This window comes from Amblyraja radiata, chromosome 7 (assembly GCF_010909765.2).
Source record: "Amblyraja radiata isolate CabotCenter1 chromosome 7, sAmbRad1.1.pri, whole genome shotgun sequence".
In the NCBI taxonomy this organism is placed as follows: Eukaryota; Metazoa; Chordata; class Chondrichthyes; order Rajiformes; family Rajidae; genus Amblyraja; species Amblyraja radiata.
In genome coordinates this window covers 60,732,924-60,752,059 of record NC_045962.1, presented here as the reverse complement: position 1 = coordinate 60,752,059, position 19,136 = coordinate 60,732,924, and the positions used below count along the sequence as shown (strand labels likewise).

General features: G+C 44.1%; 1 protein-coding gene across 6 annotated transcripts in view; it reads right to left on the bottom strand.

Annotated features, from left to right (window-relative positions):
* mgat5 (alpha-1,6-mannosylglycoprotein 6-beta-N-acetylglucosaminyltransferase) overlaps window positions 1-19,136 on the bottom strand; it is a 123,543-nt gene that overhangs the window by 46,273 nt on the left and 58,134 nt on the right. For all 6 annotated transcript variants that reach the window (XM_033024647.1, XM_033024650.1, XM_033024648.1 and 3 more), the window contains 2 exons: window positions 15,939-16,072; window positions 8,864-8,997 (listed from right to left, as the gene is read on the bottom strand). In XM_033024647.1, the coding sequence (XP_032880538.1) occupies window positions 8,864-8,997; window positions 15,939-16,072 (268 nt within the window). The remainder of the gene's footprint in view (window positions 1-8,863; window positions 8,998-15,938; window positions 16,073-19,136) is intronic.

Sequence of the window (19,136 nt, the reverse complement as noted above, 5' to 3'; positions counted from 1 at the left end):
GAACATCGGGCCTCCGTAGAGGCAATTGCGGTGGCCTCAATAGGCCTGACTTTGGGGTGAACATGGGGTGGGGACTGGACATTGTGCCTTCCTCCACAGTGCTATCCACTGTGGGGGGATGATTTTTTTGTCTAATTGTAGTCCTGTAGGTCTGTGTCCAAGATGGCTGCCGTGAAGAGAGAGTGGACGCTGGCACGATTTGGTTGCCGCTGCTCCCTCTTCACACTGTGTTTTTGATTTTCTGTTTTTGGATTGAATCCTGTTTTTAATTTGTGTCTCTGTGATGTCTTTATTACTAGTTATATTCCGATTATATGTTATTCCGATATACTATGTAAGGTGTCCTTGAGATGTTTGAAAGGCGCCCATCAAATAAAATTTATTATTATTATTATTACTTCCTGCAGCAGCTGAGAAAACACAATCTGCTAGAGGCAATGACGGTCCAATTCTATACTGCCATCGTAGAGACTATCCTCACCTACTCCATCATGGTCTGGTTTGGCCCAGCCACCAAGCACAAGATCCGGAGGCTGCAGCGAATCGTTTGATCAGCTGAGGTTGTTGGCTGCAACCTTCCCCCCTATTGACGAACTGTACACTGCAAGGGCCAGGAAGTGAGCGGGTAAGATCATCTCTGACTCCTCTCACCCTGGCCACAAACTCTGGAAGCACTTCCCTCTGGAAGGCGACTCAGGACTGTCAAAGCCACCACAGCCAGACATAAAAACAGTTTTTTTCCAGGAGCAGTAGCTCTACTCAATAACAAAAAGTCTGTAGCCTCCTTTTGTTCTGGTATTTTATTTCATTCACATGTTTAAACTATAATGTTTTATTCTTAATTGTTTACTGTATGTCATGTTGTTACTTGCGAGCGGAGCACCAAGACAAATTCCTAGTGTACATACTTGGCCAATATATTTATTCATATTGAATACGAGGCAGGCAGTGTCAAATGCCTAATCAGATGCATCAGACACTGGCCTGCAGGAGGAGGAGTGTCAGAGGTGGAGGGTAGCTGAAAATGATCAAGAAAATAGCTGGAACCCTTCCTCTATACCTTTTTGTGCACATTTTGAGATGCACAATAAAATCTGGGCATATATCTGAAGGATATGATTTTTTTTTTAAAGTGGGATCAACCTTCGTTCTTCCACCTTCACAGTGAGAGCTGCCGCCACACACCTGTGCCTGGAACATTACCAATGAGGGCGAAGATCACCATGACCTTGAATTTCACAGCCTGATAATCATTCCAGGTGGTGACATTAGAAATCTGTCGTGTTTTGCAGCTTGCAACTCATTGGTGCATTCACCATGCAAGAAGTACTTCACAGACAACAGTTAATTTATTTCATTCAGCTTGAGCAGGGAGCATGAAGCAATACGGAACAGCAAAACTTGCTACCAGGAGGTGATGGAGAGAAGTCCACATGCCAATCTCTTCAACAATCATGCTTATTGCTGCTGGTGTAGATAAATGATGACTATATTCTATAGTCATATATTAACTTATGATCAACACGATGCACTGGGAAGGTTGTTTGATTGCTCCCTGGAAGAAAATCACAGACCATCCACTCTATGTTTGTTCAAGACTAAAGTCATAACCACAGCCAAGGATTAATAAGGAACATGGCAGAGTGATACTAGCCCCCTCCATCCAGAGAAGAATTTGTTTCCTTGATTGGTTAGCATCTCCACAGACATTTTCCCAATTGTTTGCCACTTGCTGCACCTTACACATTAATAAGAGGACATCTAACCTGCAGTAATTTAAGTGACAGGAAGGGGAAGAGAAAGGAATGATTCAGAGAAGTGATCTTATCTCTACTTTGGCACCATCAATGTATACGATATGTGTATATACATATGTGTGCCACTTTACTTCCTAAAGTCGATCACAATCTACTTTGTCTTGCTGACATTGAGGGAGAAGTTGTTGTCTTGGCACCAAGTTACGAGGTTTTTAATCTCCTTCCTGTGTTCTGTTTCGTCATTATTTGATATCCGGCCCACTACAGCAGTGGCGTCTGCGAATTTGTAAATAGTTGGATTGGTATCTAGCTCCACAGTCATGAGTGTATAAGGAGTATAGAAGGGGGCTGAGAACACATCCCTGCAGGGTACCAGTGTTGAGGATTATTGTAGAGGATGATTTGTCACCTATCCTCACTGATTGTGGTCTGTGGGTCAGGAAGTTGCAGAGGAGAGTGCTGACTCATGAAATGAGGGATGAGATAATGGTATTGAAAGCAGAACTGTAGTCTATGAATAGGAGTCTGGCGTAGGTATCATTCCTATTCAGGTGTTCCAGGGATGAGTATAAGGTCAAGGAGATGGCATTAGCCATCGATATGTTGTGGCGGTAGACTAACTACAGTGGATCAAGGTTGCTTGGTAGGCTGGATTTAATGTGTTTCATAACTAGCCTCTCAAAGTTCTTCATGATAGTGGATGTCAAGGCCACTGTGTGGTAGTCGTAAAGGCATGAGATCTTGCTTTTCTTTGGCATTGGGATGACAGTGGTAATCTGGTGGATATCTCAAAAATGACTAGGGCGAGATTAAAGATATCCGTGCACACTTCCAATAGTTGGACCGTGCAGTTGCTAAGGACGCATCCAGGGACTCTGTCTGAGCCAGTTGCTTTCTGTGGTGTGACCCTCAGGAAGACCGATCTAACTTCTGTGAATGTAACCCTGGGAAAGGGCACATTCTTGTCTGACGAGACAGATGTCATCGTGCTGTTGGCCTTCTGCTCAAAGTGAGCAGAGAATGTATTAAGTTAATCAGGGAGGGCAATACTATCACCAACGATGCTGCTTGATTTAGCTTTGCAGCTAGTTATAGTATTCGGTCCTCCCCAGTCTGAGGGTGGCTGAATAACAGAACTAAAAGTTGAGCTCTTCCTCAATGTTGCACTAAGTCTGGTGTTTTGTTGTCTAGTCCCTACAATAAATGCAGGACCTTTTTACTCCCAGTTGAGAGTATTATTGCTCTTCATTTAATGATTTTTTTAAGGTTGGTATTAATGGCAAGTGCAGCATTTATACAACAAGGATACAAGGATACGAAGGCCATTTATTATCACATACACCAATTGGTGTAGTGAAATTTGACTTGCCATTGCTTATTCCTTAATAATTTTTAAGTTAATGGCAAGCAAGTTAGTTGAATCATCTAAAGAACGGTGTCAGCACAGAGAAACTTAAATTAACCTGCTCCATTAAGACAATTAAATGACTGAATAACATAATAATGATAATTTGCACAGTTGAGGAACTACTAGAATGCAGAATAAAATGATTAGCTAGAACAATCAGCAAAAAAGAAACAGTACAGCATGCAAGCTGCTCCTCAGAATTGTATGAAAAACATCTAAAATGTCAAGTTCCCACAGGCCAGTTAAAGAGATACAACTAAGGATTACATTCAGATCAACCAAAGATACCAGGAAGCCACAGCTAATTATTGCACACTGTTCATTGCAAAGGATAAATCAGTACTCAGCCACTGAACATTTGTTGAGGGAAACAAGAGGAGAGAACGAGACTTCATTGCCAAACAGAAAGAGGGGCTCTACAGCAAACCACCGGGTGGCGCTAGCAATGGCTGCCTCGCCAATAGTCTGTCTGTCCCTTCCTTCGCTGTTGTTTCTTCAGTATTTGTTAAATGCATGTTTTTAGCGTTCTTTAGCTTGTTATATGTGGGGGATGGTAGGGGAAACTTTTTTTTAAATCTCTCAACTCGACGGAGATGCAATTTTTTTTCCATATCGCATCTCCGTCCACACTGTGGCCCAACATCGAGGAGCTGGAGGCCTTTGCTGGCGACCGACTTCGGGAGCTCCAACTGCGGGACTTTAACATCGTGAACTGGTGATCCCTTTGCCAGGGATTGACCTCTGATCTCCAACCGTGGGAGCCTGCGGACTTTAACATCGTGGAGCTCATGGTCTCAGATTAGAGACAGACTTCGGGAGCTCTAAGCTTTGAAGACCCCGACGCGGGGACTTCGACCGCCCCGACGCGGGAGCTTCGACCAACAGCTGCGGGAGCTTCGATCGCCCCGATGGAGAGAGAAAAATGAGGGAAGAAGATTGGACTTTATAGCCTTCCATCACAGTGAGGAATGTGGAATCCACTGTGGTGAATGTTTATGTTAACTTATGTAGTTGTATGTCTTGTTGCTTTTTTTGGTATGGCTGTATGGTAATACGAATATCACTGCACCTTAATTGGTGCACGTGACAATAAAAGACTTTTGAAGTAGGCCTAACCTTAAGGACATTCTGGTGAATTGAACAAATGACAATGGAAGCATTGAGGAAAGACAAATACGTGACCTACTGGATTAATTAATCCAATATCAAGAAATTGAAAGATACAAGATGCATCTTTAACTTTGGAGTCACACAGCACAGAAACAGGTCCTTAGGCCCAACTCGTCCTTGCCGAAGATTGACACAAAAAGCTGGAGTAACTCAGTGGGACAGGCAGTTTCTCTAGAAAGAAGAAATGGGAATCATCCTTGCTGATCTAAGCTGTCCTATCTGGCTGCATATGACCCATCTCCCTCTAAACCTCTCTGTCTGATCAATGTACTTGTCCAAGTATGTTTTAAATGCAGTTATACTATCTGCCTCAACTATCTCCTCTGGCAGTTTATTTCATAGATCTACCACCCATTCAGGCAAACAGAGAATTTTGTAAGACATGACTTAAGCTGTGCAAGAACTAAAATATTGATTAATGGGATAGCCAATACCAGTAACAGCAGGATTTAACATGTTAAAAAAAGGAGCACGTCATTGAAAGTTGATTGCATTCCTTGAGAAGAGCAGAAGGGTGATCCAGTCAAGCAGTATAATGTGTCAAAGGGAATAGATAGTTGATTGTTATTTTTGATGGTAGTGGAAAGAGGTGACGGAGAATGGAGAAAAGTAAAAATTTAAAATGTGGAAGACAAATGCGCGCACACATGCACAAATCTGCAATTCGACTCACCCTCGCCAGAATGCTGTCATAGAGTCTTACAGCATGGAAACAGGCCCTTCAGTCCAACTTACCCACACCAGCTGACATGTCCCATCTACACTTGTCTCACCTGCCTGCATTTGGCCCATATTACGTTGCAGGAGTCGAATTAAGCCATTCGGCCCATCGAGTCTACTCCGCCATTCAATCATGGCTGAATTCTGCCTCCTAATCCCATTTACTTGACTTCTCCCCATGACCCTTGACACCCGTTCTAATCAAGAATTTGTCTATCTCTGCATTAAAAAAATCCACTGATTTGGCTTCTACAGCCCTCTGTGGCAATGTTCCACAGATTAACTATCCTCAGACTACAGAAGTTGCTCCTCACCTCCTTTCTAAAAGAGCGCCCTTTTATTCTGAGCCTATGACCTCTGGTCCTAGACTCACCCAGCAGTGGAAACATCCTTTCCATATCCACTATTTATATCTTTCATTATTTTGCATGTTTCAATGAGATCCCCCCCTCAACCTTATGAACTCCAGCGAGTCGAGGCCCAGTGCTGTCAAACACTCATCATATGCTAACCCACTCATTCCTGGAATCATTCTTGTAAACCTCCTCTGGACCCTCTCCAGAATCAGCATATCCTTCCTCAGATGTGGGGCCCAAATTTGCTCACAGTTCTCCAAATGTAGCCTGACCAGCGCCTTTTAGAGCCTCAGCATTACATGTGATTTTGTATTCCAGTCCTCTTGATATAAATGCTAGCATTGAATTCACCTTCCTTACTACCGATTCAACTTGCCAATTAGCTTTATGGGAGTTCTGCACCAGCCCAAGTCCCTTTGCACCTCTAATTTCTGGATTCTCTCTCCCTCTAAACCTGTCCTATCCATGTACGTGCCTAAATTTTTATTTAGCGTTGTGATTGTAATTGCCTCAACTACCTCCTCCGGCAGCTTGTTCCATACACCCACCACCTTTTGTGCAAAAAAAGTTACCCCTCAGGTTCCTATTAAATCTGCCCACCCCCCCCCCCCCCCCCCCCCCCCCCCCCCACCTTAAACCTATGTCCTCTGGTTCTCGATTCCTCTACTCTGGGCAAGAGACAAGGTGCGTCTACCCAATCTATTCCACTGATATCGATGTAGTAGGTTTAACATTTTAAAGATATACTAGACCAAGTGGGACTCGTTGGGTCCAGTCCGGGGGGGGGGGGGGGTGCGGCGTCACACGGGAGAGCTGGACCAGAACTTAATATTCCATCACTCACCCATAGCTCCCAACTGTGCAGGCGCGGCTGAAGGATTCCCGTTGTGACATAGAAGGAAGCATTTCTGTGCAGGCTAAGGGGTAGAGAGGGAGAGGGGAGCAGGGAGGGAGGGGGGAGCAGGGAGGGAGGGGGGGAGCAGGGAGGGAGGGGGGAAGAGCAGAGAGGGAGGGGGGAAGAGCAGAGAGGGAAGGGGGGAGCAGAGAGGGAGGGGGAGCAGAGAGGGAGGGGGAGCAGAGAGGGAGGGGGAGCAGAGAGGGAGGGGGGGAGCAGAGAGGGAGGGGGGGAGCAGAGGGAGGGGGGAAGCAGAGGGAGGGGGAGCAGAGAGGGAGGGGGAGCAGAGAGGGAGGGGGTAAGAGAGGATGGGGGTAGAGAGGGAGGGGGTTAGAGAGGGAGGGGGTTAGAGAGGGAGGGGGTTAGAGAGGGAGGGGGTAAGAGAGGGAGGGGGTAAGAGAGGGAGGGGGTAGCGAGGGAGGGGGTAGAGAGGGAGGGGGTAGAGAGGGAGGGGGTAGAGAGGGTGGATAGGGAGGGGGCATCAATCTCCCCCACACCTCCCCCATCTCCCCCTACCACCCCACTCCATCTCCCTTCCTCCTCATTTCCTTCATCCTCCTCCCCTCACTCCCATTCCCTGCCCCAGGACCTACCCAGGTCGTGGAGCAGCGCCAGGGTCTGGAACTCGGCCTGGTTCTCGTACTCGGCCCAGCCCTGACTTGGTTCCAGCGGCGGCTTTTTTTTCGGCCCCGGGCTCGGCTCACTCCATCTCGAGAACCAGGCTGGGTTCCAACCAGGGCCCGTGACACCACCGTCGCCACCAGGTGTCGGGTGCCGGCCGCCACGCGAGTGCGCTGGAGTGGCTCTCCCTCCCAGAATGTCCCATCGTGCCTTGCGAGTGCATTGTGACGTCACTTGGGTGCGCTGGAGTGCCCCTCCCTCCCGGAGTGTCCCGTCCTGCCTTGCGAGTCGATTGTGACGTCACTCGGGTTTTTTTCCCCGAAATGGGTGAGTTTTCTGGCTTTTTAAAAAACTTTAAACGATTAAAAAGTGCGGAAATGTAGGTGGGAATGTGACGGGAAGATGTTTATCGCCTCGACGGGAAAAATGTGAGTAGAATGTGTGAAAATGGGAAGGCTGTGGCCAAGCGTTTGGAAGAAAATATAAATTAGCACACAAACACACACATACAGTCACAAACAAGACAAAGAGTTTTAGTAATACAGGTGCACAACCTTTTATCCGAAAGCCTTGGGACCAGACACTTTTCGTAATTCGGAATTTTTCGGCTTTCGGAATGGAAGATTTTTAGCGTAGATTTTAACGGCTGGCTCAGTGGTAGAGTGCTCGGCTCATATCCGCAAGGTCGCGAGTTTGCGCCTCGATCCCGGCAGTTACTCGATCGCGAGTTTGAGTCATCAATGTAGTTTTTTCTTGCAGAATAGGAGAGAATAGGGAGGGTTAGGCTGGGATCATTCTCTGCGAGATGATCTTAGTGCGGGAGACAAGTGTAGGAGAGGTGTACTGACTGTGTGGGCAGAACTTTGGAAGTGATTGCCCACCATTCTCAAAAACCGCTGTGTCTCCGTCCCTGGGATAGCAGGGGGCGATCGAACAGCACAATACCCCCCTCCAACTCCAGAGGAACCCGCTCCCCGATGGGCCGCTACGGCGACAAGTGGCAGTTCGCCCACAGCCCGAGCTGCGCCACCCCAAGAACAAGACGTACCTTGCACACCATCAGCTTCTGCCTCTACGGGGAGCGTGTTCCTCTGGAGTTGGAGTGGGTCCGGGCTGGAGTTGCTGATCTGGGATCTCCGTGCTTGCAGTGGGCCTGGGGGTCGGGGAGCGGCTTCTGGTGGTCCTGACGTCTCCGGCCAGTTTGCAGTTTTCCTCTGGAGTTGGAACGGGGCTGGGCTGCTGCTGGCTGTGGGTCTCTGGGATTTCCGTTCTTGCAGTGGGCCTGGGGGTCGGTGTCCCGTTGGTCCTGACGTCTCCGGTGACTGGCACTGACCTGCTGGCATCGCCGACGTGAAGACAGTGCAAAGCCCCCGCGCCGGTGCAATGGGCGGGGAGCTGGAGAGGGGAGGGAAGGGGTCACACACATGGCCGGGAAGCAGAGGGATGTAGGTGGGGTGAAACTGAAGGGAGCGACAATCTGCTGCTGCCTGCCCGCTGAGTTAAAAAGTTCCCACGCAAGACTCACGATACACTGTGTATCGCGAGTCTACCGTGGGAACTTTTTAACTCAGCGGGCAGGCAGCAGCAGATTGTCATTTATTAACCCTCCCGTGCAATATACCCTCACCTTCTCTTTTATGAATGAGGATTTAGTTCCCCTTTCTTCGAGGACCGACCGGAGGTTCCGCTGTCACCTCTGCGGGCCGCCCTCGGTGAACGTCTTCAAGGACCTTTCTTCAAGGACCGAAAAAATGTCCGCTATTCGGAGCTTTTCGTTATTTGGAATTTCGGATAAAAGGTTGTGTACCTGTAGTATACATTGCTGTGCTGTGTTTGATTGTGCAGATCACCCAATTAAATTATAATACAACAATGATTTCATTAAAATACAACTGAAGAAGTATTCTTGAAAATATGGAAACATGGATGTATATACCTTCCAAAAATGATCCACTTTGCCATACACCAAGGACTGATTCTGTCTTTTAATGTCATCGGGATGACTAATATCACTGGCGTTAAGATGTTGTTCAACTACAAATCCGAGGAAACTGTTGTCTGGTGTGTGAGCTGCACAACACAAAATAGCACTGATTTAACAACTTGATCAGAGATAATACAATATGATTGAACAATGTTCATTGCAAATTAGTAATCAACACTTGACACAGATACATCTTTGATAAACTGGGCAACTGCTGGTATAACTAGGTCCATTAAAAAATAATAATTAGCATTAAACTGCATAAGGTAGCATCAGACATCTTGCACTATATTTTAATGTTATTTACAGTAAGTTTACATTTTTTAGACTAAAACATTGTTTAATAAAAAAATTAAATTACTTCAAGAAATAAATGAAAGGCTCAGCAAACAAGATCATTATGCAAGTACCACTACCTCTCCAAAACTGCTAACCACTTTCATTTAAATCAATGAAATACTGCATTCAGACTGCAATGTTCTGTCTGCTAAAATGCTGACATTTTTAATTCCATTCTGGTCGATTAATGCAAATATACTTAATGAGAGTAATCAAAGTAATGATCAGGATTATGCTGAGTAGGTTTACCATTTGTGCTCAGATTTTTACTAATCTGCTTCACATCAAGTATGAAACTGGCATAACCAGCAAAACTGGAAAGGATCAGTGTGTAAATAAGTGATCCAGAAGCATTTTACCCCACACACAGTAATGGAGTGCATGACATAGTCTGGTGTTTGAAGACGTAAAAAATCTACCTCCCGATACTCCCTTTGCTTGTATCTATCCAGTAAGTGGTCCTTCAGTTCACAGATTTCAAGCCTAGTGCGTTCTTGAAAAGCCCACTAACCCGAAACATTAATTCTGCTTCTATCTTGACATATGCTACTCAACTTGCTGAGCATTTCTAGAATGATCTATTTTCGCTTCTGCGTAGATGATTCATATTTTTGGCATCTACGCTTTAAAAAAATGTTTCCATTATGCTTAATTCCAGTTGCAACTTAATTGTAATGGGAAATAAGTGGGTTTTAGACAGTATTTTTTACCTTGTATTGTTTTAAACAAGTTGAAAATGTTAACTTTAGAATCATTTATCTTGCATAATACATTATGGAACAATGCAATTGTTGTTTCCCCAAGTTAAAATGCAAGTGACAAAGGCTTGTCACACTTTCCCCATCAAAAGTATGAACTTTGAAGATCCTACCTGCACTCAATTAAATATTTATATACATTTGGAAGTATAAAAATAACATCTAATGAGTTTTAACTTTGCCAGAACTTTTTGAAACTATTTTAAGAATTTTTGATAAAGTAAAACATGTTTAAACTTGCTGTATTGTCACAAGTGCAGATAATGAGGCTTAGCAAGATGGAAAATCGTGATGTGAACCATTTTCTTGGAACACAATCACACGCTCGGCAATTGTTTGTACTTATCTTACATTCATCTTAAATGGAGCATGTGGCTCTAATAGCAAAAATACTTGTAACGCTAATATTTCTGGAGGAACTAAAATTAATATAATTCAGCTGAGCAATATTTGTCATTTATTCAGAGGGAATAAATGCATTGCCTCAAAAAAGTTGCATTCAAGTTATATTTGCTTTAACTTTTACTCCAGTAATTCCAACTCAAGTAAGCAAATTCTAGTTATTCTCTTTAAAATATACAAATCCTTTAACCATTTTTTTCAGCTTTCAAATGTAAGGTTATCCCTTTTCAACACCACTATTCAACACTTTGCAGTACAACATGTTCCTCCCTTATTATGGAAATGAAAACAATGAATTAAGCTATAATCAGAATTAACTTGATCAACTCTGAAGAAGGGTTTCGTCCCGAAACGTCGCCTATTTCCTTCGCTCCATAGATGCTGCTGCACCCGCTGAGTTTCCCCAGCAATTTTGTGTAACTTGATCAACTGTTGCCTACACTGGAAATTTACTGATAAGCTTGGAACTGCAAAATGGTGAGATTACAGTGACTTTAAAGTAGCAAAAAGATTCAATGGACAGGTTCTTGTCCTGCTGGATCTATCTGCTGCCTTTGATACAGTGGATCATGATATTTTAGTATCTCGGTTACAGCACCCAGTGGGCATTTGTGGTAGTGCCCTGGAATGGTTCAGATCTTATCTGGCAGACAGAACTATGTGTGTAAGCCTTGCTGGTTCTGAATCCTCCTCCGCTTCTCTGTCATATGGGGTTCCACAGGGCTCAATTTTAGGGCCCCTGCTTTTCTCACTGTACTTACTTCCTCTGGGTTCCATTCTTAGAAAGCATGGCATCTCTTTTCATTGTTATGCTGATGATAGTCAGATATATGTGCAGCTGAAGAAGAAAGATGCTTTCTCAGTCAAACCACTTCTGTTATGTCTTGATGACATTAAATCCTGGATGGCCCTAAACTTTTTAAATTTTAATGAAAAGAAAACAGAAGTGATAGTGTTTGGTCCCAATGGCTCCCGTGAACCTCCCCCTGTTGATTTGGGTCCCTTGGCACTGTATGTGAAGCCAACAGTTTTAAACTTGGGTTTTAAGATGGACAGTGATTTTAAATTAGATCGTCAAATAGGCGCGGTAGTTAAGTCCAGCTTCTTTCATTTAAGGCAGCTGGCAAAGGTGAAGCCCATTCTTGAACGACAGCATTTTGAAACAGTAATCCATGCCTTCATCACGTCTCGGCTGGATTATTGTAACGCACTTTATTTTGGAGTTAGCCAATCTTCCCTTGCACGTCTCCAGTTGGTTCAGAATGCTGCTGCTCGCCTTTTAACTGGAACACGTAAGAGGGAGCACATAACGCCTATTCTGGCCTCCCTTCACTGGCTGCCTGTGTACTTTAGAGTTCATTTTAAGATTATTTTATTTGTTTTTAAATCTTTAAATGGTCTCGCCCCGCCTTACCTCTCTGAGCTGCTTCATCCATTTGGAAAGTGGTGAAATCATTAGACAAAGTCAGCATGGATTTACAAAAGGTAAATCATGTCTGACGAATCTTATAGAATTTTTCGAGGATGTAACTAGTAGCGTGGATAGGGGAGAACCAGTGGATGTGGTGTATCTGGACTTCCAGAAGGCTTTCGACAAGGTCCCACATAAGAGATTAGTATACAAACTTAAAGCACACGGTATTGGGGGTTCAGTATTGATGTGGATAGAGAACTGGCTGGCAAACAGGAAGCAAAGAGTAGGAGTAAACGGGTCCTTTTCACAATGGCAGGCAGTGACTAGTGGGGTATCGCAATGCTCAGTGCTGGGACCCCAGCTATTTACAATATATATTAATGATCTGGATGAGGGAATTGAAGGCAATATCTCCAAGTTTGCGGTTGACACTAAGCTGGGGGGCAGTGTTAGCTGTGAGGAGGATGCTAGGAGACTGCAAGGTGACTTGGATAGGCTGGGTGAGTGGGCAAATGTTTGGCAGATGCAGTATAATGTGGATAAATGTGAGGTTATCCATTTTGGTGGCAAAAACAGGAAAGCAGACTATTATCTAAATGGTGGCCGACTAGGAAAAGTGGAGATGCAGCGAGACCTGGGTGTCATGGTACACCAGTCATTGAAAGTAGGCATGCAGGTGCAGCAGGCAGTGAAGAAAGCGAATGGTATGTTAGCTTTCATAGCAAAAGGATTTGAGTATAGGAGCAGGGAGGTTCTACTGCAGTTGTACAGGGTCTTGGTGAGACAACACCTGGAGTATTGCGTACAGTTTTGGTCTCCAAATCTGAGGAAGGACATTATTGCCCTAGAGGGAGTGCAGAGAAGGTTCACCAGACTGATTCCTGGGATGTCAGGACTGTCTTATGAAGAAAGACTGGATAGACTTGGTTTATACTCGCTAGAATTTAGGAGATTGAGAGGGGATCTTATAGAAACTTATAAAATTCTTAAGGGGTTGGACAGGCTAGATGCAGGAAGATTGCTGGGGAAGTCCAGGACAAGGGGTCACAGCTTAAGGATAAGGGGGAAATCCTTTAAAACCGAGATGAGAAGAACTTTTTTCACACAGAGAGTGGTGAATCTCTGGAACTCTCTGCCACTGAGGGTAGTCGAGGCCAGTTCATTGGCTATATTTAAGAGGGAGTTAGATGTGGCCCTTGTGGCTAAGGGAATCAGAGGGTATGGAGAGAAGGCAGGTACGGGATACTGAGTTGGATGATCAGCCATGATCATATTGAATGGCGGTGCAGGCTCGAAGGGCCGAATGGCCTACTCCTGCACCTAATTCCTATGTTTCTATCCCTACGCTCCTGCTCAGTGCCTCAGGTCAGCTGATCAGCTGCTCCTGGAGGTACCGAGGTCTAAGCGGAAGCTCAGAGGGGATAGAGCCTTCTCTGTTGCTGCTCTGACATTATGGAACACTCTACCTTTGCACATTAGACAGGCCCCTTCACTGTCCATTTTCAAAACTAGTCTTAAAACCCTTTTCTATTCCTTGGCTTTCGACCCTGCATGAGACTTTGCTCCTGTTTTAGTGTTTCTATTGTTTTTTATTGTTTTTACTGTCTTTTAATGTTTTTATTGTTTTGTTTTATGTTTATGATTAGTCATGTACAGCACTTTGTTGCAACAATGGTTGTTTTTAAAGTGCTCTATAAATAAAGTTCAGTTCAGTTCAGGTTAAAAATATTAAAAGTGAAGTTAAATGTGGACTTTTATCTTGCAGGCCAAAATACAAAAGGTTTATGCCATGATTATGGCATGTCAGAAACAACTGTTAAATCCCATTTAGAATATTGCAGCAAATCTTGGCTGTTGACAGAGTGTAGTTTAAATGCATCAGAATAAACCACACGAAAGCATCAAATTACAAAGGCAATTTGCATAGTCCGAATTGCATTTATGATGAGTAACGACTAATGAGCGTTCTAACGGCTTTTAAAATTATTAAATATGTCTCTTTAGGATCACTGTAAATAAACATAATATCTTCAAAGTAGATAAGAGACTACAGATGCCGGAATTTGGTACAAAACAGAAAATTGTCAAGCAGCATCTGTGGAGACAAAAGGTTAAAGCCTACATTTTGTGTTGAGACAGTTGCTCAGAACTGAGGGAAGAAGATTGTCAGTATATTGTAGTAGGAGGGAGGGGTGAGATAGAGACTGGTAGGTGGAGTCAGATGAGGAGAGGGAAGGTAGAGATGACGACTAAATGGGATGAATCAAAAAACAAATAGAGGGCAATGGGAAGTTCCATCAAGCAGCTGAGTGTTAGTGGAAGGGAACTGGTTGAATCTTTGTTCAGGAAAACAGAAGGCCTTACGGCCACCCTGTTGGGGAATGGAGGTGTATAGAGATTAGAAATTGGAAATTATTGAAATGGGGAAGGGTAGAGGTCCTAGATGTTCCCTTGATCTTCATCTCTTCCCCATCACTTCTCCCCTGGCATTTTTACCTGCAGTTATGTATAATATCTGCCCCTTCACCTCTTCCCTGAACAGCCCTTTCAACCAAGGGAAAGAAATCCAGCACCTCTTTCAATCCATCAATCCTCCTCACTCCCAAATGATTCTACAGATCAATTCAGTCTCTGTCCCACCCCTTTCTTCGTATTATTTTCCAAGAAGAAAAAAAATTCCAATCTTAATTCTCTAAAACTCTAATATTTTATCTATCTCATAGAAACATAGAAATTAGGTGCAGGAGTAGGCCATTCGGCCCTTCGAGCCTGCACCGCCATTCAATATGATCATGGCTGATCATCCAACTCAGTATCCCGTACCTGCCTTCTCTCCATACCCTCTGATCCCCTTAGCCACAAGGGCCACATCTAACTCCCTCTTAAATATAGTCAATGAACTGGCCTCGACTACCCTCTGTGGCAGGGAGTTCCAGAGATTCACCACTCTCTGTGTGAAAAAAGTTCTTCTCATCTCGGTTTTAAAGGATTTCCCCCTTATCCTTAAGCTGTGACCCCTTGTCCTGGACTTCCCCAACATCGGGAGCAATCTTCCTGCATCTAGCCTGTCCAACCCCTTAAGAATTTTGTAAGTTTCTATAAGATCCCCTCTCAATCTCCTAAATTCTAGAGAGTATAAACCAAGTCTATCCAGTCTTTCTTCATAAGACAGTCCTGACATCCCAGGAATCTCAACTACCTAAAATGTTTTTTTCACGTTATTAATTTACTTCCCCTCTATTTAATGCCTTTGGGAAATAGTCCATGATGTTCCTGTCATTTTATATACCTCTGTCAGACCTCCAAGCAGCCTTTCATTTCCAAAAATAAAACAATAGATTCCGATCCAACTTTGCAGTTATAATTCTTCTTCCCTGGACCATTCTTGCAAATCGTTTCTGGACCACTCTCTAATGCCTTCACATCCTTCCGAAAATTAGGTGACCAGGGTTTGACATAATACTACAGTTGGGAACGTACCAGTATTTCATAAAAAGTAATCGTTTTTTGTACCCTTTGCTTCCATTGCTAAATCCCAGATATGTATAGGTCTTATTAATCACTTTTTCCACATGCGCTCCCTAGCTTCCTATTCTCTCAACATCTCTTTTAAAAAACTATCCTTCATTCTATATTATCTCTCCTTGTTGAACTGATCAGTTCTGATCCAAATAGTAAAGGAAGATTTTAGCAAAAATTGTTGAATTCAATATTGATCCCAATGGCTAGCATAACCAGATACAAGATGATATATTGTTTGTCAAGATCATGTTTGGACTCTTGCACTGTTACAGCAGAGCCTAAGATAGAAACATCAAAGTGAAAAAGGAATGTAGAATTAAAATGACAAGTGACTGGAGGTTTTGGGTAATCTTTCTGTACTAAAAGATGCTTAAGTGGCCATGCCACGTGCACGCTTTCTCAGTTACAGGACATAGAATGCAAAAATGTAATGATCCTCAAGCATAAACATGCTATACAAGAACAGAGAAGAATTTACCTAGAAAAAACCCCGTAGAATTTGATCCACTTGTTCCTGATTAGATAAAATTGAATGCTTTTCTATGCTCAAATTATTATATGCAAAATAAATCAGCGTAAATGCATTACTTACGAAACATCGTGTAGAACTGTTGTGGGTTAAGGTTCCATTTACCCCACGGTGTCTTATGACCCTTTGACTGAGCATAGTGAGCACTATTAAATTCTGGCTCTGTACCAAATGAATCCAGCACTCTAAGCATACACCTGGAAAAGGAGAAGGTGGGGCAAAGTAGAAGAGATCAGAGGTGAATTTTTAAAAAGCCACCAAAATTGTGCCAACACCAGGACAGACATGTCCTTATATTGTAAAAAAAAATTGGTATCATAACAAAATACTTAAGCCTATTTTTGTTAAAATACTAGCTGTGGGATAGAACGTTACAAGTCGATAAACAAGAGTAAGATTAAATGTCCACAAAGTCATTTGAAATGCCACAAGAATGTGAACAATTTTAAGATAACGACTAAGAAAATGTAATCAATGTCAAATACAAGTTTTTCACTCCATAGTTACAGCCTAATCTACCAGGTTTTTTAAAAATGTTTATTTCATATTCTATCAACCAACATGTCACCAGCATTATCATTAACTCCCATTGAAGGATTGTTTTGCACCATTTCAGATCGCATTGCAATGTTGGCCTATTTCTGGTCTAACCCTTTGATGTCATAGTTTATTGTTACATCTACCATTATCACGTACAATGTATACTGCATGAACTACACATGAACAAGAAATTTCACTAGACCCTAATATATATGACAATAAGCTAATCAGAGTCTGAAGGAAATACAGACTATGCCGTATACCATAGACAGAAGGGGCGCCGGAGGAGGGAGATACAATACAATACAATTTATTGTCATTTGAGCCTCAGTGAGGCTCAAACAAAATTCTGTTTCCACAGCCATACAAACAAAGACAATTCCTAGACATACACACAATTTAGTTCACACAAACATCCATCACAGTGGACCCACTGTGATGGAAGGCAAAGTCTTTTCTCTCCCCTGTTCTCCATGTCTCTCCCGATGTCGAAGACCCAGGCGGGCGATGATAAGTCCCACGGCCATTTTAGGCCGTGCCGGGCGATTTACGGCCCCGCTCCCGGTCTAGAAGTCTCGAAGTTGGAGCCCCTGGCGGGCGCTGGAATGTCCCACGGCCATGAAGCCGTGCCGGGTGATGTACGACCCCGCTCCAGGTCGTTCCAACCCCGCGACACGGGCTGGAGAAGTCGCGTTGCGGGAGCTCCGGGAAGCGGTCTCTCTCTCTCCCCCCGGACCCGTGAGCTCCCGATGTCCCAGTCCACCGGACCGGCGGCTGCGTTGCTGGAGCCTCCGAGCCCCAGGAGTCGAGTCGCAGCAGCGAGTCACCACCGCTCCCCACGCTCCGAGGCCGGCCAGCCCCACGATGGTGAGTAGTCCGCAGCTCCGCAGTCTCCCGAGCCCCCGGGTCGTTCAGGTTGGAGGCCGCTCCACGGTGCTAGACCCCAATGACAACGGAGACCCGACAGGGAAAAGGTCGGGTCTCCCAGACAGGGAAGAGATTTAAACAGTTTCCCCCTCCCCCCCCCCGCCCCCCACATATACACATTTAAAACCAGTATTAAAAAAGACCAAACACTACATTTAACTAGTCTAGTCAATGGCAGTCTGTTCGTTTTTTCATCCTTTTTGTTATTTTTAGCGTTTGTTTAAAGTTTGTTTTAATGTTCTTAGGTTTGTTTTATGTGGGGGTGGGGGGGAGGGGATCGGGGGAAACTTTTTTTCAAGTTCTTACCTTCCCGGAGAGGTGATCAAGTTTCGGATCACATTCTCCGGGCTCTGCGGCCTACCATCGCTGAAGCTGGAAGCTGCCTCAAAGGCAGCCAGCATTATCAGAGACCCACACCATTCTGGCCACACACTCATTTTACCATTTTACCGCTGCCATCGGGAAGAAGGTACAGGAGCCCAAAAACTGTAACGTCTAGGAACAGCTTCTTCCCTACAGCCACCAGGCTATTAAACACTACAACCTCAAATAAGCTTTGAACTACAATAGTCTATTATTATAGCACTACTATTGTTTGTTTTTTGAGTGCATGTGTGTGTAATATATATGTACACTGAACTTTTTTTTCTGTTGTTTATCATATTGTTTCTGGTGTACTATGTTTACATATTCTGTTGCGCTGCAGTAAGTAAGAATTTCATTATTCTATGTGTGTGTGTATGAGAGAGAGAGCGAGCTAGATAGAGCTCTTAAAGATAGCAGAGTCAGGGGGTATGGGGAGAAGGCATAAACGGGGTACTGATGGGGGATGATCAGCCATGATCACATCGAAGGGCCGAATGGCCTACTCCTGCACCTATTGTCTACCCCCCTCTCTCTCTAACCCCCCTCCCTCTCTACCCCCCGCTCCCTCTCTACCCCCCGCTCCCTCTCTACCCCCTCCCTCTCTTACCCCCCTCCCTCTCTTACCCCCCCCCTCCCTCTCTACCCCCCACCCATCTCTACCCACCACCCATCTCTACCCCCTTCCCTCTCTAGGGATTGATGGGGGAGGGTGAAGAGGAGGAGGGAGTGCTGGGGGAATGAGGAGAAATGAGCCGCACCTGCGCAGTTGTGGTGTATGCGTGAGTTGTGCAATATTGCGTTGGGGGAACAGGTTGCGTTGGGGGAGTGGGTGAGTGGCAGAATCATGCATTGGGGGAGCAGACCCACGGTTCTGCACTTGGTCTAGTATGACAATAAAACACTCTCGACTCTTATCAGGAAAGTACAGTGCAAAAACCATGACCATCAAATTAAAGAGTATCTGTTTCCCAATATCCACCAGGTTCTTGAACACTAACTTTCTCGGCATCAAAGAGAACCTTTTCACATAACTGATGTTTTTTTCTATTCAATGCTATTATAGCAAATCATCTTGGCACCCACCCCAATACTTGGATGTTTTTCCTTAATGTGATGTCTAGAATTGGCTACATTATTATATCTGGAGCATGTCCAAAGTTTTATTTTTTTAAATAGTTTATTAATGACTTCCTTGCTCTTTAATTCTTGATTTATAAAGTCAGATATCCCAAATGGCTCTTAAATACCTCCTTACCACACACACAGTTTTGTATTTAGTTGATTATCATTTCTTATGCTCTTTAGCGTTGTTATATATTATCAGCTTTATATAATCATTTTTTTGTCTTTGGGCTTGTGTTTTTTTTGCTCCTGGAATTTTAGTGTAAAAATATTCAGAGTTTTAAAAAGAAAGCAGTTAACCTGAAA